This window comes from Elephas maximus, chromosome 6 (assembly GCF_024166365.1).
Source record: "Elephas maximus indicus isolate mEleMax1 chromosome 6, mEleMax1 primary haplotype, whole genome shotgun sequence".
NCBI classification, from domain to species: Eukaryota; Metazoa; Chordata; class Mammalia; order Proboscidea; family Elephantidae; genus Elephas; species Elephas maximus.
The window spans coordinates 57,460,784-57,483,156 of record NC_064824.1 but is presented as its reverse complement, the minus strand read 5'-3'; the positions used below and the strand labels follow the sequence as shown (position 1 = coordinate 57,483,156).

General features: G+C 40.0%; 1 protein-coding gene across 2 annotated transcripts in view; it reads left to right on the top strand.

Annotated features, from left to right (window-relative positions):
- Positions 1-22,373, top strand: part of PLA2R1 (phospholipase A2 receptor 1) — a 130,533-nt gene that overhangs the window by 64,259 nt on the left and 43,901 nt on the right. For both annotated transcript variants that reach the window (XM_049888787.1, XM_049888786.1), the window contains exons 11-13: positions 4,775-4,944; positions 16,056-16,258; positions 18,613-18,758. In XM_049888787.1, coding sequence (XP_049744744.1) covers positions 4,775-4,944; positions 16,056-16,258; positions 18,613-18,758 — 519 coding nt within the window. The remainder of the gene's footprint in view (positions 1-4,774; positions 4,945-16,055; positions 16,259-18,612; positions 18,759-22,373) is intronic.

Genomic DNA, 22,373 nt, shown 5'->3' with positions numbered 1-22,373 from the left:
ATAACATGTACGTGCGATTATTTTTCATTCCATACAATTATTTTTTGTTCCTTAAATCATAACAACATTTGAATTAAACATCCTTCATGAAACCAAACAAAAAGGCCAAATAATATAAAACTTCAGCATAATCTCAAGTGAATAATTTTAGAACCAAAGCAAAAAAAAAAATAAAATCCGTGGCCACCGAGTCAGTTCCGACTCATGGCAACCCCATGCATTTCAGAGTAGAACTGCACGCCATTAGGGTTTCCAATGGCTGTATTCTTGTATTCTTATGAAAGTAGATCACCAGGCCTTTCTCCTACGGCACCCCTGGGTAGGGCCCAAAAAAGACTTTAAAAGGTCATCTCTATTACCATAATCCACAGTTTTCATAATCCTTTTAGTATTTGAAATTAAATAGTGGGTAGGAAAGAACATAAAGTGTTCTCTTGTTTCTTTATCAGTTGGAAACAGACGCTCAAGAGATTGCACGGCATTATCCAGAGCTAATTCTCTTAGAATATACGGTTTAGAAGAAAGACACATTTGCTGAATTTCTGTCACAATACTGCCATCTCTTAAACTGGATAGAGAAACCGGAGCCTGCTTAAAAGATACACTTGCCAATTCATAAAGCAGAAGGCATCTATTGTTTTAAACGATGATAAATGAATATAAAATAGCAAATTAGAATGAACTGAAGAAATCTAAAACCAAGAGGGGACAAAAGCAAAATGTTGTCATGAATAATGATACCAAAGGTCAGCTTCACATAGAACATTATTTCCTTCTGTTGTCTGATAAACGTAGAAAGTGTGGATAGAAGTCCCTGGGCAGTGCAAGTGGTTTGAGCTTGGCTACGAATGGAAAGGTTGTTAGTTCGAACCCACCCAGCAGCACCACAGGCCTGGTAACGTACTTCCATAACGTCACGTCTGTTGAAAACACTGTGGAGCACAGATCTACTCTAAAACACATGGGGTCACCGTGAGGTGGAATTGACTTGGCAGTAAGTATACATAAAGTAAAAAAAAAAAAAAAAGTAGTTCTACATAAAAAGGTTTAAGTGAGAAAACGGAGGGAACCTGTCCCTGCAAAAAGTAGAAGGTATGGATATAGAAGGAAATGGAAGAACCAGCTCTGTCCCCTGCGCTTAGGACCAGCGCAGTGATTAGTGGTGCCAGCCACAGCGCCACCATGCAGTGCCTCACTGGCCTCCTAACTTCAGTTTTAGGCTCCGGATGTGCATGATCATGACGCTCCTGTGCCTCAGAGGGGCGAGGGAAAAGTAGTCATCTGTTACAGAAGCAGGAACTGAGGGAAGCAAAAGGGTACTTACGGCAGCATCCGGGAAGTATTTAGCTTTATATACCTTCCTTTCGAAGCACATTTACATAAGGTTTGGCCACTGTGATGTGGTTAAAAAAGAACTTCTGTGATTTCAAATGAGTGCTGTTTAAATATTTTCTGCAGATACTGTAACAGAGCATCTGCAGAAAGTATTTAGTAAAGCAAGATGAAAATCCGTATGCTCTGCAAGGGTGAGCACCACGATGCCGAAGGGCGCTAAATGTCGCCAGTCGTGTTCGTGAGCTTCAGAAGGCAGTTCAAAAGTTTACTCCATTTTGTTCTTTTCTCTTTCCCTTCCCTATTTCCTCTGAAGGCGCCTCTATTCTTAAATAACCCTATTGCTTTTCTTCCCTTATTAAGTTAAGGCTTCATGGCAATGAAAAAAAAAACCAAAATTGGATTAAAAAGTCTAATTTGCTTTCTTTTTAGGTTCCCTGGATAATTTCAACAGGCCTGTCTTTTCCCGTTGACTCAGTGGGTCTGCTCAGAGTCATCATTGTTTGCAATTTGTTCCTTCTAAACTTTACACATTTTTTTTTTTTTTTATAATAACTTTTATTAAGCTTCAAGTGAACGTTTACAAATCCAATCAGTCTGTCACATATAAGTTTACATACATCTCACTCCCTACTCCCACTTACTCTCCCCGTCTTGAGTCAGCCCTTTCAGTCTCTCCTTTCTTGACAATTTTGCCGGCTTCCCTCTCTCTCTATCCTCCCATCCCCCCTCCAGACAAGAGTTGCCAACACAATCTCAAGTGTACACCTGATATAATTAGCTCACTCTTCATCAGCGTCTCTCTCCCACCCGCTGACCAGTCCCTTTCATGTCTGATGAGTTGTCTTCAGGGATGGTTCCTGTCCTGTGTCAACAGAAGGTCTGGAGAGCATGACCGCCGGGATTCCTCCAGTCTCAGTCAGACCATTAAGTTTGGTCTTCTTATGAGAATTTGGGGTGTGCATCCCACTGCTCTCCTGCTCCCTCAGGGGTCCTCTGCTGAGCTCCCTGTCAGGGCAGTCATCGATTGTGGCCGGGCACCAACTAGTTCTTCTGGTCTCAGGATGATGTAGGTCTCTGGTTCATGTGGCCCTTTCTGTCTCTTGGGCTCTTAGTTGTCATGTGGGCTTGGTGTTCTTCATTTTCCTTTGCTCCAGGTGGGTTGAGACCAATTGCTGCATCTTAGATGGCTGCTTGTTAGCATTTAAGACCCCAGACGCCACATTTCAAAGTGGGATGCAGAATGATTTCATAATAGAATTATTTTGCCAATTGACTTAGAAGTCCCCGCAAACCATGTTCCCCAGACCCCCGCGCTTGCTCCGCTGAGCTTTGAAGCATTCATTTTATCCCGGAAACTTCTTTGCTTTTGGTCCAGTCCAATTGAGCTGACCTTCCATGTATTGAGTGTTGTCTTTCCCTTCACCTAAAGCAGTTCTTATCTACTGATTAATCAATAAAAAAACCCTCTCCCACCCTCCCTCCCTCCCCCCCTCGTAACCACAAAAGTATGTGTTCTTCTCAGGTTTACTATTTCTCAAGATCTTATAATAGTGGTCTTATACAGTATTTGTCCTTTTGCCTCTGACTCATTTCGCTCAGCATAATGCCTTCCAGGTTCCTCCAGGTTATGAAATGTTTCAGAGATTCGTCACTGTTCTTTATCGATGCGTAGTATTCCATTGTGTGAATATACCACAATTTATTTACCCATTCATCCGTTGATGGACACCTTGGTTGCTTCCAACTTTTTGCTATTGTAAACAGAGCTGCAATAAACATGGGTGTGCATATATCTGTTTGTATGAAGGCTCTTGTATCTCTAGGGTATATTCCGAGGAGTGGGATTTCTGGGTTGTATGGTAGTTCTATTTCTAACTGTTTAAGATAACGCCAGATAGATTTCCAAAGTGGTTGTACCATTTTACATTCCCACCAGCAGTGTATGAGAGTTCCAATCTCTCCGCAGCCTCTCCAACATTTATTATTTTGTGTTTTTTGGATTAATGCCAGCCTTGCTGGTGTGAGATGGAATCTCATCGTAGTTTTAATTTGCATTTCTCTAATGGCTAATGATCGAGAGCATTTTCTCATGTATCTGTTGGCTGCCTGAATATCTTCTTTAGAGAAATGTGTGTTCATATCCTTTGCCCACTTCTTGATTGGGTTGTTTGTCTTTTTGTAAACTTTACACATTTTTAAAACAAACTTCTCCAGATACGTAATTTCAAACTGAGCTTAAAACTTCACTGCTAGCTAAACATTTTTTAACATTCACTTTTTCCTGTTAGGTATTCATATGGAAGCAGATACACAGGTTTTCAAAATTCTGCTTTTGATGTATTGATGTTGGAAAGGGAGCTGGCACCAATAACTGAACACGAATTCATTTAGCTGTTTGGGGAAAATATTACAAATATACTTTTCTAGATTACTTCCTAGGGTTTTAAATTTATCTACAGTAAAAAATGCACATTTGATCACGTTTAAATAAGCCAAGGCTCCGTGTTCTGTGAACAAACTGACTTGGGAGACATAAAATCGTATTCCAATTCCTATGGCTTTTCTCACAAGGCAAGTGTGGTAAGTAAATGTAAACTCTATGTTCCAAACCAAAAAACCAAACCCATTACTGTGGAGTCATTTCCCACTCATGGTGAGCCCGTGTGTTACAGGGCAGAACTGCTCCATAGGATCTTCTTGGCTGTAATCTTTACAAAAGCAGGTCTCTAGGCCTTTCTTTCACAGTGCTGCTGGGTGCGTTTGAACTGCCAACCTTTAGGTTAGTAGTCTACCACAAACTGTTTGTACCACCAGGGGCCTCTTGCTCTCGGTACTCCTCTTATTACAAATCTCAGTGGCCCTTTTGTCATCTTCCTAGTATACATCACTGGGAGGGCTCACTTAGGGAATGGGTTGTCAGATGTTAATCTGCCCATTTCACAAGGCTCAGAAGGGTTCAGTGACTTGCTGAAGGTTTCAGAACTAGTAGGGGTCAGAAGTCGAACTCCAGGCTCCTAAGCTGTAACTCAAAAAGCGTAACAGTCTTGCTTTCTCCTCCCCTCTGCCCGCCCCCACCTCACTTACCGTCCCTGTGGTAAGGCATGTGGCCTAATTATAAAACAGAGTACATGTTGCTCCAATAAGTACCCTGCTGGCTATGTGGACCTTATCGCCTACGCTCCATAACTGGAACTGGACCCTTTCTTGAAAGAATTAAGCCTTGTCAGTCAAATTCTCCTCACTCATGTGTTTCTGGGAATCGCACTGACATTTAGCGTTTATCAGTAATGTTCAAGGCCTTCAAGTATTTTTCTGTTCCATGCTCTAAAGAATTAATAAGTGCTTACTCTGGTGCCATTCTGAGCACCTCATTATGTTTTAATGACATTTTGTATTGCCCAGCAACTTAATATAACCATTTCCTATTTCCCTTATTAAGGTTTGAACAGGCTTTTATTACCAGTTTGATCAGTAGTGTGGTAAAAACGAAAGACAGTTATTTTTGGATAGCTCTTCAAGACCAAAATGGCACAGGAGAGTACACTTGGAAGGCAGCAGGGCAGAAGTCTGAGCCGGTGCAGTACACACACTGGAACGCACATCAGCCGCGTGAGTACAATGGATTGTACTACCCACGCTTTCTCAGTTGCTACTCTTGTGTTCTTTGCCTGAAATTTCTTGCCTTCCTTGATCCATCTCCTTTGATTCTTCCTTAATGTTTTTGCAATGTCTACATCAATTAAAGCCATTATCATTGGTTTTCAGGGAGTGACATATTGGTTGGTCATTTTTTAAAGTGTAACCCATATGAGCTACTTGGCATGTTCACAGTATAGATTCATTGCCCAAAGACCCCACATACCTTTACTAGCAGGAAGTTCAGTTTCTCCTTCTTAGGCTTTTTCCCCCATCCCCTTTCATTGTCCCAGTCTCAGGGGCTTCCTCAGTCCAGAATACTTCAAGCACAGTAGAGAAAGGGAATGGGCATATCTAGTCAATCAGTTCACCCTCCATGGACTTCTGTGGTTTCTTACCCAGAATCACAGAGTTATAGCTCTTTTAGTTCACCCTCATCTGCTCAACTCTTCATCCCAAAACATGAAACTTCCAGGTTGGCCAGCTCCAGAGAAGCTAATGGCTTCAATTACAACCTCTACCAGAACCAGCCCCTGTGGAACAACCTGACTTAGTCCCTGTGTTAAGCTCAGGTCACCAACCAAGGACCCTCCACCCACTGCCTCGGGGTGAGCTAATGTTTCGATGCTTTGGTGCCTTTCTTGCTCTATCAGTGCTATCCCAATAGACAACACAGCAGGTGGCCTCTGTTTATATCTAGAGGAAATGAGGTAGGGGACTCAGGCCCTTCCCTCCCTGGGCTCCTTGTGCAAATTGGTCTGCTCCATCCTCACAGCTCTATATACCAAGGTAAAGATAGTGTTTACTAAGACACATCTTTTTCCATTCTGGCTTTTAATCTTTTTGTGTTCTCGTACTTACTGTAAAGAGCCTTCGTGGTGCAGTGGTTAAGCACTCAGCTGCTAACTGAAAGGTCAGCAGTTTGAATCCACCCTGTGGCCCTGTGGGAGAAAGATGTGGCAGTCTGATTCCGTAAAGCTTTACAGCGTTGGAACCCCTATGAGGCAGTTCTTCCCAGTCCTTTAAGATGTCTATGAGTCCAAATAGACTCAACGGTGATGGGTTTTTATACCGAATGTCTCTCTTATAAACAACATATGGCTGAATTTTAAAAATCCCATTCATACTATCTTTGTCTTTTACCTATGGAGTTTGGTCTGCTTACATTAATTGTGATTATGGATATAATTGGATTTACTTCTGCCATCTTATTATATCCTTTCTATTTGTCCTCTATTTTTCAGTTTCATCTTTCTCCTTTCTTTTCATCTTTTGGATTTTTGTTTGTTTCTTTTCTTTTTTCGTTCTATTTTACTCTCATTATTTATCTGGAAGTTATATTTTCTAAGTTTCTTAAACTAGTGGCTAAACCAGCAATTTTAACATGCATTCTTATCTTAAAATCAAACATTCATCAATATTTTTATTCTCATTTTTAAAATTATCCTGATTTATATTTTACTATTGCTATCTACTATTTTGATCTATTTCACTTCTATTAGCTGTTACTGTCATTGTTTATATAGTAAATATTTCGTTTAGATGCACTCATATATGTTTTAGTAAATATTCCATTGCTTTGGCTCTAGTGAATGAAACCAACAAAACACTGAGCAGCTATTAGGAATCATAGTAGTTCCATGCAACTGGAGAGTAGGGTATATGGAGAGTGTTGTATTAGCTGCCTTTGATTCAGCCCACAACTCATAGTGACCCCGTGCACAACAGAACAAAATGCTGCCCAGCTCATGGTTGGTAGCGGATTGGACCATTGTGATCCATAGGATTTTCGGAAGTAAATCACCAGGCCTTTTTTCCTGGTCCATCTTTGCTTAGAAGCTCCGCTGAACCCTGTTCAGCATCATAGCAACACACGAGCCTCCACTGACAGATGGGTGGTGGCTGTGCATGAGGTGCATTGGCCAAGAATCGAACCCAGGTCTCCTGCATGGAGGATGAGAGTTCTACCACTAAACTCTCACTGTCTCCATGTGGAGAGTAGTGCATATAAAAAACAAAGCCAGAGAGTTTATATTAAAACTACTACTTAATATTACAAACTAAAGTGTTTTCGATTATTCTCTAGATACTGGGAAGCCATTAAAGGTTTTGAGGCAAGAAAATATTAGGATCAGAAGTGTTCTTCACTGAGGGTGTGAAGTAGGATGATACCAATGGTTATAAGAGAAAAGACAGCAGTATGGCATGTGGGGAAGAACTCCCACTATCAAATCAGACTCAAGTTCAAATCCTAGCTGTGAGATATTAGGGAAGTTACTTAATCTCTCTATATCTTCATTTCCTCATCTTTAAGATAAAGATAGTAATAGTATCTACCTCATAAAATTATTGCGAGGATTAAATTAATTATTACATATTTCCTGGTTCACCGTAAACACTCAATAAATATATGTCCTTTTATTACAGAGAATGAGTTGCAGAATGTTGCTTAAAGCTATAGAGAGCACCATTGTTAGCTTATTAGGGCTCCTCATCCATACATTGTAAGATTTGGACCTGCTCTGTGCTTGCCCAGCCACCAGTGCGAGCATGCAGAAAATGACAAAGTTCTAAAGGATGGTCTGGTTGGTGCCTACTCCCCTAGGTTTTCTCAACATTTATGAGCCAATGTTGAACGTTGAAAACAAAAAGAGACAGGTCAAAGACAGTCAATTAACATTCTGTCAGTTGAGTGTTATTGCTGTTGTTGGGTGCTGTAGAATCGATTTTTGGCTCATGGTGACCACAGGTGTTGCAGAGTAGAACTGCCCCATAGGGTTTTCTAGGCTGTAATCTCTGGGGTAGTTCTACTCTGTCACATATGGTCGCTATGAGTCGGAATCAACTCAATGGCACTCAACAACAATCTTCACAGGAGCAGATCTCCAGGTCTTTTCTCCCTCGGAGCCACTGGGTGGGCTTGAACTGCCAGCTGTTTGCTTAGCAACCTAGCACTTAACCATTGTGCCACTGGGGCTCCTTCTCAGTTGAATATATAATATAATTTAAAAACCTATACTTTTTTAAGATGCTTGCAAGATGAAGTTAAAAATTAGACTGTTAGGTGCAAGAATCAGTTTAAGAACCTTGTATAGATATTTGTGACTTTGCATAGCTCTAAGTAACAAACATCACAATTTGCTCAGTAGAATAATCTTCTTACTCTACAAATCTATGAATATTATTAAAATGCAGAGAGTAGTGAATTTCCACGTCATACTATTACCCCAGAAACTAAAAGTTCGGGTATCATTTCTAATATACCTTGGAATTTTGTTAGGAATGTCTCTACCTGTCAAAATAGATTAATACATTTTGAGTAGACAAAATTCTTAGTTTTTAATATTACCTTCCTTGGGGCATATTTGGATGTCTAAAATTTAGAATCGGAGCAGAGCTCCTTGTCATTCATAAGTTTCTGCTGTAATTTATTTGAGTGGCACTACTCATTCTCTTCACCCTGAAGCAAAAATAACGCCGTGATGCTCAGTTTGGCTGCTCATGCTGATTGACATTGAGTAAATTGTCTCTGAATAAGATGAAAATTTAAATCTTTTTTGAAGAAAATAGCAATATAAAACCCCCCATGTTTCTCTTTTTCTTTTAAATTGTAGCTTGCAGAAACACTGCCTAAATCACATTTTCTTTCTTGTCTGTCACAAAAGAACCCATTAGCTTGGTCCCCATGTCAGAATCTTAATCCAGCTCAGATTGACTAAATAAATTGACCAGTGAACAGGAAGCCTGCAGCTTTTTATAAACTCAGCCAAGACTCTTTCCTTATGTCATACCAGCCAAATAGTCAATCTGTGATGAAATCAGTTTGTCATTTTTTTCAACTTTGTATTATGCTGACAGAATAGGATAATGAACCGCTGTGCACCCACCACTCAGCTTCATCCATTATCAACTCATGGCCACTCTTCTTTCATGTATTCCCCCATCCAATCCCCCCAATTCCCATATTTTTTCATAGCAAATTCCAGACATCATATTGTTTCATCCATAAATATTTCAGTATGTATCTCTAAAGATAAACCTTCCTTTATAAAAAAAAAAAAAGTGAGACTGTAATACAATTACCACACATTAAAACAATCAACTATAATTCCATAATTTCATCAAATCTTCAGTTAATGCTCAAATTTCTAAATGACTTCATAAATATTAAATAATCTTGTTTACAGTTTATTTGAAACAGGATCCAAATAAGGCTTAGACATTGCAATTGCTTGATAGATCTCAGAGAGTCTGTTTTAGTCTCTAAGTTTTCTTCTCATTCCACCCCCCTCCTTTACTTTTTTTAAGATTCATTTGTTGATGAAAATGGATTGTTTGTCCTATAGTCTGGGCCTTGTTGACTGTATCCTCATCATGTTGTTTAATGTTTTACTCTATCTTCTTTATTTTCCATAAACTTGGTGTTTTTATTTTTTTTAAGTTAGAATTAGAAGCCTGCTGAAATTCAGATTTGCTTTTTGTTCTTTAGAAACCCTATTCATAAGTACTGGTGCACTTTACCTGGAGTCATATAGAGTCCAATTTTCTCTCTTTTTGTGATGGTAGTAGCCATTGGTGATCAATGCCTAGGTTCATTAATTCATTAGGAATTTCTCATGTATAAGCTGGCATATTTCTATAAAGAGGTAATGTCCTTCAATCAATTCTTTGGCTACCCTGTGGTGTGCTTTTTATAGGAAAGACAATAAATGCTAATTTTTTTTTCCTTTATTTGCAAGTTTTCACAATGATTGTTCATTAGCATCTTCCAACAGAGACTAGAGTTTTCTTTTTTGACATTATTATGAAGTAAGAGTTTTAAATGTATCTGATACGTTTCAATCCATTGCAGTTATTAACCTTTTTGATGCTCAAATTACCCCATCTTTGACCAATGAGACTCTCTTTGAAGACTACATCCTGACTCCTTTTGATATGACTTTAGTAGTCTTTGACACTGCTCTTGGTTTCTGGTATGACAAGATGTACATTTCCTGCTCTAGACCTAGAAGCATTCATTCATCAAGGAACTGTGCTTCCTTTTAATGGAAATGGTATTATTTTAGTATCAATATCTAGGCACAGGGGTACTCATTGCACGTTATTGTTTTTAGGCCATTTCGATAGAGCTAGGAAATGTGTGTGTGTGTCTCTGTGTGTGTACATGCATGTGTGTGTGTAAAAGTCAGAACACATCTTAAGTTCAAACTGATATTTCCATTTCAAATTCAGGACTACAAGATTTTTACTTAACCTGTCTTATATTGTATCTTTCTTTTATGCCAAAAATTCCCATTCTCAAAGACACCAGAAAATTCTGCCATTTGTTTTTCAAAGGCACTCTATGACATTTGGTATTTTGAGAGGGGAAAAAACAGTTTTGATCCATACTAACCAGTGCCACTGATTAAAGGGAATGATGATAAATAGGGCTTTTCTTGTTCAGGGAGAAACTAATAATAGAAACTAAAATGTACTTTGTACTTAGATTAAAGATTCACTATAAATGGAGGCTGCTCTACGGTGGAAGAAAATAGATGAGTTCATACTTGGTGAATTTAAAAAGAAAAAAAAAAGCCTTTCCCAGTTACATTAGAGTTTCCCAGGTAATCTGTATAGAGAGAAAGAAGCACTTCGAGATCACTCTTTTGCCTTCACCCATAACTCAGGCTCTGTGACAGAGTTTTGTGTTTATACATTCAGATACCACTGCAGAGAAGACGTGTTTCACTCATATGGGATAACTCCAGGGTACGTTTACCCCAGTTATTTCGAGTCAATGGAAGATGGAATCCCAGTAGAACAAGTCAGATTTGTTTTCTTGTAAATCCATTTCACATAGTGAGTAGCTTCTAAGAAGCCTGTCAGATGAGCATGCATAACCAGATAAACCACAAAACCAAACCAGTTGCCATCAGGCCATCTCCGGCTCATGGCAACGCCATGTGTGTCTGAGTAGAACTGTGCTCCTTAGGGTTTTCAATGGCTGGTTTTTTGGAAGTAAATCTCCAGGGCTTTTTTTCAGGGTGCCTCTGGGTGGACTTGAACTTCCAACCTTTTGGTTAGCAGCTGAGTGTGTTAAGCATTTATATCCCTCAGGGACTCCGCAAGTAGGTAAGCTGATCCATTTTAAGGCTTATCTGAAATTCACCACCACATAAATGAAGACAAGCTTGGTTTCTTTTCTGAGCACCCCTTGGACATTTCTGAGTCTTTTCATAATCATATAAATAACTGGCATACAAGGAAAATGTGACAGCAGAACTTCAAGGAAGCGCTGTGGCCACCCCAGGGAGGGAAACATTATGATGTGGGAATGAGTGTGAGCTCCATGGGAGAGGAGGGGCATAATTTGAGGGGAAGATTTGTTCATTCATTCATTTGTCCATCCATTCATTCATTCATTCTCTTACTGATTCCCTGCCCAGCCTGTACCTCAGTATTCTCACAGTAGACCCAAACAAATCTGGTCTCAAATCCCAGATCAAACACTCACTAACTCTATGCTCTTAAGCAAATTACTAAACCTCTGTGCCTCAATTTTTCCATCTGAAAAATGTAGATACTAATACCAACCTCAAGAAGTTTTTTAAATAGGGGGAAAAACATATATAATGTGTAGCATAGTGCCTGGCAGATATACCGCACCCCATAAAATCTCAGACCTTCCCTGTGCCAGGTAGCTTTGCTTTCCTTGGTGAAGAAAGAGAGAAGAAGGAAAGGGAAGGTGGGTAGGATAGGGGACTTGAAAGGTAAGGATTGGAAAGCATTGTTGCAGAGAATGAGAAAATAACTAGACAGATTCAGGTAAAATAATTGTCTAGAGGCACCGCAGTCCCAGATCTTATTCCCTCCTGCCCTGAAGCCACAAAGAGGCTTTGTCTTCATGTATTTTACCAGAAAGATGGGAGGTGGAGGCCTTCCTAGCTGAGTTCATTTTATATGGTTACATGTTGCTGTTGTTAGTAGCCCTTTAGTCAGCTCTGACTCATGATGACATTATGTATAAATGTACCAACTTCACAATCAGTGGTATGTTTGTGTCCATTGTTGTGGCCACTGTATCAATTCATCTTGCTGAGGGTTTCCCTCATTTTACTTATTATTTGGATTTGCAGGCAGCCCCATGATATAACCAAACTCCCAGACCCAGTGCCATTGAGTTGAGTCTGATTCATAGTGGCCCTGTGGAACAGAGTAGGACTTGCCCCATAGGGTTTCCAAGGCTGTAAATCTTTATAGAAGCAGACTGCCACATCTTTCTCCTGTGGAGCACCTGATGGGTTCAAACCACTAATCTTTCAGTTAGCAGCCAAGTACCTTAACCACTGTGCCATCAGGGCTCTTTCCTCCTGATATAAAGGAAGATTATAAATTCAGTTTATAGCTCCCTGAGCCCAGCCTCACTTTATGACACCACTTTACTGCTTCTTTGGGGCTAAAATTTGGGTCAAATGTTCCATTCATTTAACCACTTTAGCATACCACTAACACTCCTGCAGCACTTTTCATCTTCATAGCAGTCTACAAACATCTCTTTCTGCCCTAATGAAGATGAGTTGAATATCTATAGTGTCTAAAACCAAAGCTATTTAATCATTGTCTGATGTGGAAAGTGAGACAAAATGCAAGACAGACAAAAAAGTATATTACATTTTAAACTTGCTGATTCAAACTTTTTAGAAATTCTTCGAACGTGCAGGCAGAACTCATGCCACAAAATCCCAGCTTTTCTAATGAAAAGGGCCATGATAAGAGTAATAGCCACATCTTAGGGGTATTTTTGGACTCTCTGAGTGGTGCAAACGGTTAACACACTTGGTGGGTAACCAAAAGGTTGGAGGTTCCAGTTCATCCATTGGTACCTTGGAAGAAAGGCCTGGTGATCGACTTCTGAGAAATCAGCCATTGACAACCCTATGAAACATTGTTCTCTGACACACATGGGGTTGCCATGAGTCGGAATCTACTCGATGGCAACTGGTGTAGAGGTGTTTTTAGTCTTTCATATCTTAAAGTGTTTTTTCAATCCAGTATTTCATTTAATCCTCATGAAAACCCATGTGAAGAAAAGGAGTTATTATCCCTATATTTTAGATAAGACTTGTTGTGATTAATTAACCTCCTCAAGTTTTGAGTTACTAAATATTTTCACTGGGTCTAGACCCCAGGCTTCATGTTCTGAGTCAGAAGTTCTTTCCACGAGGTGGTCCACCTGTGCTCTGCAGGAACTGGAGATTTCACTGAGGCCCCTCTGGGGCGACTGGGAAAGGAAGGATGGGGGAATCAGGCTGGAGTGCAGGTTTTCCCTTCTTTCAACTAGAGCAACTCCACGAATACATTATGTTCTGGGTTTCCGCGTGTATTTCCACAGTTTAATGATGTTAGAATTTCACTGAGCAGGGCATGCAGCATTTGCTGTATTACTCATGACCCAGCTAGATTCATTCCACAATTACCCTCATCAGGCCTGCACAGCTCCGTACATGGAAGCGGCGGTGGCATGCTATAATCTGTCCCCCAAACCCTTCATCTTCAACACGCGTTAACTCTTCTGGGCCAGTGAGCCATCTGGTGGCCTTTGTAGTGACCAACTGTCTTTGACTCCCTTTTCTTCTGCATGGGTCACACTTAGCATGTTTCCTCTCTTGGGATCAAGTCATTTTCACATTGGTGAGTCTCCTTGATGCACCAGCACATGCACACATAGGACTGTGAGCCTCCTGCCGATCAATAGGGACTGCCACGTTCAAGGTGATGCCCGGTGCCTACTGCATGGTGTGCACCAGGATTGTTGTAAATATAAACATTCATTCTCTCACTCCCTTCTTCATTCTCCTCTTTCTTAGAACTCTTTTCCATTCCTTCACGGGAGGCTCTTTTTAATTCTTCCGGTTGTCTGTCTTCTTTATTCTCACTCCTACTCTTCATTTTCCCTCTCCTTAGTCATTCCATGAGCATAAAGCAATCAAAACATGGTTGGTAAGGATAATGCTAGTTACCCTACATCTGTCAAACCTGAAGCCATTAGTTCTGAAGGGAAATTAAGCAAGATAAATATCTAGTACCACATGTCTACATTTTAAAAAGTGCATGTAGGTCCAGAACCATCACAAGTCTTCAGATGTCTCATCTGTAATCATGATTTTTTACAAGCACCCCTTGCAAACTTTTCTCCTTTACATCCTCCAAAACTCAACACAGATGTTACTTCCTGAGAATCTTTCACTGACATCCCCAGGCCGACACCATCACCCCTGCTGAAGTCTCCCCACAGAACGTTGCACATGCCTCTACTATAACACTTAACACGTTTGTTGCAATGGACCCTGTACGTGTCTGTGTCTCCCACTAAACCAGGAATTGTTTTTTGCTTGTTTTATTGATTTTGTTTTGTCTTTCTGTCTCTAGCAGCTGACATACAGCCTAGGCTGACACTTTCTAGATGCACAATTTTGTTGTTGTTGAACGTTGACTATTTAATTATTTGAATGATCACCCCGGAGTCAAGAAAAAAGCAGCTCATTCTTACTCAGTTTTTATTGTTTTCTACTATTCTTCACTGAAATTTCAAGTGTCTTTTTTTTTTTTTTAGATGTTTTAAGAATTGTATAGATTTTTGCTGGCAAACTTGAAGATCTAAATTCAACTTATAAATTGTTTCTACGGGAAAATATTTTATGTTCCAAAATGTTCAAACACAAGAGAATAAAGTGGGTTTTTTTCCCTAACTAGACGGTGTATCTATCACTTTTCCCAGTATTTCACACAAAGTGTGAAAGTAGAAACAAACATCTCTATACTTCTACTTTTCTTTTAAAAGCCTCTCTCACTCACTGTCTCTTTTTCTTCTGATTTCTGCCTGTGGTTCTGCCCCCACAGTTTCACTGCAGTTAGAATCTACCTCAGTCTGCAATCTCCCATGGTTTACATTTTGTTTTTTTTGTTGTGTATCCTGCAGTCCTCCTTGAATCCATTATTTATGTCAGTATTTCCCCTGTTGAATCTGGTTCTCTGAGAGTAGCTACTATGCAATCTTCATTGTTGCTCCCTCACAATGGGTTTCAAAGCACAGCATACAGAGTAGGTGCTCAATAAACGGTGAGTTAAGCAAGGGAGAATGAAGAAAACCAAAGATACAAGGGAAAGATTAGTCCAAAGGACTAATGGACTACAAGTACCACAGCCTCCTCCAGACTGAGTCCAGCACAACTAGATGGTGGCCGGCTACCACCACCAACTGCTCTGACAAGGATCACAATAGAGGGTCCCAGACAGTGGTGCCAGAGCTGGAGAAAAATGTAGAACAAAAGTCTAACTCACAAAATAAACAAACAAACAAAAAAAACAGACTTACTGGTCTGACAGAGACTGAAGAAACCCTGAGAATATGACCCCTGGACACCCTTGTAGCTCAGTAATGAAGTCACTCCTCAGGTTCACCCTTCAGCCAAAGATTAGAGAGACCCATAAAACAAAACAAGACTAAATGGGCACACCAGCCCAGGGGCAAGGACAAGAAGGCAGGAGGGAAAAGAAAAGCTGGTAATGGGGAACCCAAGGTCGAGAAGGGGAGAGTGTTGACACATCATGGGGTTGGCAACCGATGTCACAAAACAGCGTATATTAGTTTAATGAGAAGCTAGTTTGCTCTGTAAACCTTCATCTAAAGTACAATTAAAAAAAAAAAAGAAATGGTGAGTTAAATTCTCCTTTGCACACTTAAAAATTGCAATGATTCAAAGTAGAGGGCTGTTGGCAATTGCTGAGATAAGGGGGATATTTCCCTTCCAAGCAGGAACAGCTCCTAGTTACCCATATATACCAACTGAGCTCAAAGCAGACAATGCCCAGATTTTAGGCCCAATAAAATTCAGGCACAACAGTCTCTTTTCTCTCACTTTTTCATCTTCTTTTCTCCAGAGATGAAGAGAAGTAAGATAACCGTTCCAGTAAAACATCATTTTTCATCTTTATAGCTCCTGTCTGGGTGCTTCGTTATGTTTCAATTACTCAGCACTCTAAAGAGCTGTCTTCTAGGCAAGAAACAGCTGAGTCATCTGGTGCTCGTTTTCTGCTTCTAGGCTACAGTGGCGGCTGCGTTGTCATGCGAGGAAGGAGTCCACCTGGTCGCTGGGAAGTGAAGGACTGCAGACAATTTAAGGCAATGTCCCTATGCAAGCAGCCCCTTGAAATTCGGGGAAAAAATGAGCATGAAGAGAGATGGCCCTTTCACCCTTGCTATCTGGGCTGGGAGTCGGAACCTGGTCTGGCCAGTTGCTTCAAGGTGATGCCAAGGTTACATGGACATTCTCTGCAGGACTGACATTATTTAAATGTGATCTGTGTATCCCAAATTGCTTTATTCCAGCACACAGAACAATGCCTGGCACACAGCAAGTGCTTCATCAATATTTATTGACTGTCTTTGTTCTTTCAATTATATTTGAGTCAGAAAATTGACTTATCGCCCATGGTATTGAAGGCCTCCTCATGAGAATTGATATCTAGGCCAAATCAGTATTGTTCTTATTGCCAAGCATATACCAAACAAATGAGGTGGACATTCATTGGGTATTAAAATGGTACAATTCCATATTGCTGATAAACAAATACATGAAGTCCTTGTTATAGAACAACACCGTTCTGCTGTTAAGTGCCAGCGACTTGAAGATCAAACAAATTAATATATACAGTTTATACACACACACACAAGGAACCCTGGTGGTGCAAGGGTTAAGTGCATAGCTGGTAACCAAAAGGTTGGCAGTTCAAACCCACTCAGCGACTCCATGAGAGAAAGACTTGGGGATCTGCTTCCCTGAAGATTACAGCCTAGAAAACCCTATGGGGCAGTTCTACTCTGTCACATGGGGTCACTATGAATTGGAGCCAACTCGATGGCACCCAGCAACAATTATATATATATATATATATAAAAATATATATATATACATATATATATACACACACACACATATATATCATCTATGAAGAACTGTTTATTTGACAATTACCTTTAGAATTCTAGATTTAAATCAATTCCTATAATCATCTTGTCAGAAATACATTTTTTTGGAAATAGGATAATTTTATGTTTGGTGGTTTTGTCTTGATTCCTTTTACAAATAGAGATTCCCCAAACCCTGAGAGAAAGTCCTTTCCTGCTTTGGGCAGAACTCTTCCACACGCGGGGCAGCGTGGACAGTCTCTGTCTCAACATGTTGCAGTCTCACAGATGGCATGGGGTGCATGGCGGGCACTTAGTCTAAATGTGCATGTGTATAATCCTACCCCAAGTTCACGGAATAACAGATCTAGAAGTGACCTCACAGAGCAATAAGTTAAACCCCAGAACTGAGTAAACTGAGGCCAGTGAAAATGAGGTGATTTACTGAAGATCACAGTTATTTACTGACAGTTGGAATAAGTCTCTGGTCCTGGGACTTCCAGTCCAGTGCTTTTCCTACTATATCACCCTCCTAGGTCAACAAATGCATGGTGTGTTTGATGGACATGGATTTATGAATTTAGAGTGATTCAGAAAGAGATTCCCAGAGGATGTGAGTTTTGACACAATTTAAAAGATGGAAAGGCTGTGCTGTGGTCCACAGGACTCAGAAAGCTATTCCTTCTGGTCTCAGCAAATCAGAGCCTGGGAAGGCTGGCTGCAGCATACCTGCCTGGCATCAGAGGCTCAGGCTTAGTGTCACGTGGTTAAAAATGAGGGTGCAGAGGTCAGAGTAGGGAGCACTGTGTCTTTAGGCCCCCACCTCTCTCTTAAATGAAGCCAAAAGCAGACACTTCTTTCAACTGACTTCATGCTACAGTGGGAAAGCTGAAAAAAGAACAGAGAATTTACCACAGGTGAACCACTTTATCTGCTAGTCCAGCTAAGACCCTAGAAATACACGTGACCCTAGGCACCAGCTCTCATTTCCTGCCATGGGGTCAGTCAGATTCCTGGTCATCCAGCCAACTCTAATTTGCCACAAGGTGGGAGAGAAATGCATGGACTCTGGAAGCAAGAAGTTCCAGTTCTAATCCTAGCTCTACCAGTTTGTACCCATGTGACCTAAAATTCTTAACCTCTCTGAGCTTGAGTTTCCCCATCCCTTGACAAACATTTATTGAGAAACGAATATATGCTAGCCACAGGAGATTTATAACAAACTCCTCAAGGAGCTTACTTCTTTATAAAGCTGAGTTTATTTATTATACCCCTCACGAATTTGTTGTGAGGATAAAATAAGATAATAGTTTTATAATATCTAGGCATATTCTAAAGATCCCTGGTGGCGCAATGGAAGTGCTTGGCTGCTAGCCAAAAGGTCGGTGGTTTGAACCCACAGCCACTCCTCAGGAGAAAAGACATGGTTATCTGTTCCTATAAAGATTACAGCCTTGGAAAGCCCATAGGGCAGTTCTACTCTGTCATATAGGGTGGCTATGAGTCAGAATTGACTCAAAGGCACACAACAACAGGAACATTCTAGTTCAATAAATGTTATTTATTCTCTTGGGGTCAAGCTTTTCATATACAATAATGACAACAATTATATTGCTGTTATTTTCCTGTCCTGAATTAAATAGCCCCACCTTATCCATGACAGTATAATTTTTTTTTCTTTTACTGTATAGGTATTTCATAGTGAAAAAGTTCTGATGAAAAGAACGTGGAGAGAAGCTGAAGCATTTTGTGAAGAATTTGGAGCTCATCTTGCAAGCTTTGCGCACACTGAGGAAGAGAATTTTGTGAATGAGCTCTTACATTCAAAATTTAATTGGTAAATACTTGTTAATATTGAAAAATTACAGTCAAATTTTCAGTCTCCTGGTAATGGCTTCTTAGGGGTGAGTATCCCAAATACTTGTTTAAAATACTAAGTATTTGTTTAAAGCCTAAAACCAACTAGCCACTAGTTCTGGAAGAAAAAATATATACATATAGTTGTATAGTTAGATTGCACCAAGTTCTCATTTCATAAAACAAAGAACAAAATGATGATTATTTTGATATTTGAAATCTTTTCAGTGTGCCTCAAATCACATATTTAGAACTTTTCTGCCAACCTCAGAAATTATCCAGCGCACTGGTTTTCAAAGTGCTGTCTGAGGTGCCCAGGGCTTCCCAGGATCTCCAGAGCAGGAGAGGGTCCAGTGGGCAGAGCTCCAGCCAGCTCACCTTCTTGTTATTCTGTATATAACAGGCTTCTATGTAAGATTTTATATGACAAAAAGACTCCCCACTGATTAAAATAAACAACTCCAGTCCCTGAATTTTACATTTGAGGAAATAGGGGTTTACTTATCTGCCTCCATCTTGCAAGTTTACAGAACCTTGAATTTCACGGAGTTAGAAAATCAAATCACTTTAAATTGGAAGAAAACTAGGAGGTCCTGTGCTACCTCCCACCCACTGCTGGAATTTCTTTCAGCACATTCCCGTGGTCGTCTGCATAATTCCTTCACCTTCCAGAACCTCCTTACTTGGGAGAAAGCCCATTCCATTGTTGGAGGATCACCTTTCTATTGAGCCAGAAATCTGCCTCCCTCAGTTTGGAGCCAGAGCAATACAAATGAAGCCTACTCTATTTTCAAATATTTAAGGAAGCCATCATCATGTCTTCATTCAGTGAGTCCCCCACCCCTTGGCCTCTTTCTCTAGAATGTCAGCATGTTGGGATTATTCTCTCTGGAAGGGGCACTGGAATATGCACAGTTGGCTGGAGAAGCCAAAAGACATAACAGGCAAAATTCTGCCCCTGAGGATGCTGTATTCTAAGAAATTACATGCCTATCTGATGAAAGCAAATGTAATACCAGGTATTCTGCTCCAAGCTGAAGGAATCTGGAGCGTTGATGAAGCACTTGCCTAAATCCTGGGACAAACCCAGAACTGTTTCTTGGGGAAAATCCTGGCTTTCCCCCCAGGTTTCTTTGTAGGACACCCCATAAGAAGATTTATAGGTAACATCTATCAAATTATTAATCTTCAGCATCTACAAAAGTGACCTTAAAGATGGGAGTCTGTGCCAACCTCTCCTGGTGTACGTCCCATTGAGTATTCTGTGAGGAAACATGGATTTATGGTCAAATGTGTTTGAAAAACATTGTACAATCTTGGAAGTTTAGCATGTACATTAGCATTGTAAGAACTCTTAGAAAGAAGCACTTTCTTTGACCAGAAAATCTTTTTTTTTTAAGATCACTTATTATTACCCTATGAAACAGCTATTGCCTATAGGAATGCAGACCTGAGACCATGGTTCCCAGGCCTGCCTTGTTATCATACTCACTTGGGACACCCTTTAAGACAGATTGAAAAGTTTAAGAAGCTTCCTAGTTAATTGAATTATTAGCTAGGTATGGGACCACAAATCCAATTGATATGTGATAATCTACATTGTTCTAAATTATAAATTTACTTCATTACTTTGTTATTGTGTGTGCCCTCCACCGATTCCAATTTGTAGCAACCCTATAGGACAGAGTAGAACTGCCCCAAAGGCTGTAATCTTTGCAGAAACCAGGTCTTTTCTCCTATGGAGTCAGTGGTGGGTTTGAACCACTGACCTTTCAATTAGCAGCCGAGCACGTAACCATTGTACTACCAGGGATCCTTTTCATTACTTTAGTCCCTTGCAAAACACACTTGCATATTCTGATCTTGGATTTTAGTGGGGCTTACTAAATGAAACAACCGCATGAAAACTGCTAAGATCAAATATCTTTTCCCTTCAGACTTAAAATTTCTAATAGAATTTAGTGGCAAGCATCTATCAGATTACTGATTTTCAGCCATAATATGTGGTTTCCTTTTTGCCCACACTACCAAGAAAAAAAAAAAATTAACCAAGAAGTTAAGTCAAATCTGATGCTTAATTATACCAAATGTATCAGTTCTCATGGGTAACATGTATGCCTTTTCCTCCTTTTATGGCACAGATTTTCTGTTTCTATTTTATTAACACACACTGTCTCTCTCCTCTCTATCACTTTCTCTCTCTTCTCAGATAGGTAGACAGATAGATCTCTGTGTGTGTGTGTATGTGTGTGTATATATATATATGATAAAGGAGCCCTGGTGGTACAGTGGTTAAGTGCTTATCTGCGAACCAGAAGGTCCGTGGTTCAAACCCACAAACTGCTCCACGGGAGAAAGATGTAGTAGTCTATTTCTGTAAAGATTTACAGCCTTGGAAACCTGATGGAGCAGTTCTACTCTGCCCTATAGGGTTGCTACCAGTCGGAATCAACTCCACAACAATGGATTTGGTTGTTTATATATTTATATTTATGGTTATATATATATATATAATGTATGTATCTAGATACAGATTTCAATATATACACGTGCAAACATACACATATGTGGGAGTTCATTTAAAAATTATATACTTTTAGGAAATTGGTGGAGAGAAAATAAATACCAATTCATCTTCTAGGAGCCAGTATGTGCAGTAAAAAGGTGGAACTCTGAATTCAGTGAATAAAGAATAAACATTATCAAAGCAGGGAGAGCGACATGGGTTTCCAACCCTATGCCCTTGATATTAGTGTGCCTGGGGTAACCTTAAGGAGACCATTCTCACCTTGCTGCAACCTTAAATGTAAGGTGTCATCACCACAATGATCAACTGGATACCAGTGACCCCTCTGATTTTATGAGTTGCATGGTACTTTAATTTTTATTGTTCCAGCAGAGTACCTCAAATCTCTGAGAATGGATGCTTCAGAGTGGACTTGCTTCTCTGCACTAAGGAAAATAAAGCATCTGTCATGATTTCTGGATCTTTTAAATCTTTAATTCTTCAAAATTATTCTCAGAAAATTATCTTGGTTAGATGGTTCACTGTACAATTAGGCTTTATTGCTTGATTTATTGAGCAGTGTGTGATTTGACATATTTGTACTCTGCCTAATAGGAGGGAAGATGATTCTCTGTGGAGCTTCTTGCCAAGTCTAAACCAGTGGTGACTGCTGAAGTTAATCTCCCATGGTTTGGACTGATTCACTGAGGAATTATTTATGTTAAGATAAATAATTTTACTTTATTATTAATTTTTATCTTTATTAAGTAGGGGTGGTGATTAACTTTCAGAGAAGACATGAACATTTGACAAAATAGCAAGAAATTAAAGCTATAGTCACACTCTCTCCCTGTTGCTACCGTGTCAATTCCAACTCAGTGACCCTATAGGACAGACTAGGACTGCCCCATAGGTTTTCTAAGCACTGGCTGGTGAATTTGAGCTTTTGGTTAGCAGCCACAGGGGCTCCAAAACTGTGGTCAAGTAGTTAAAAGTCCTTTAGGGAAGAGATGGTCCAAAACTTCTTACCAACTTGTTCTCATATTTTCTTGTCCCGATTGAAAAGGGGTTGCCATTCCTAATTGAGAA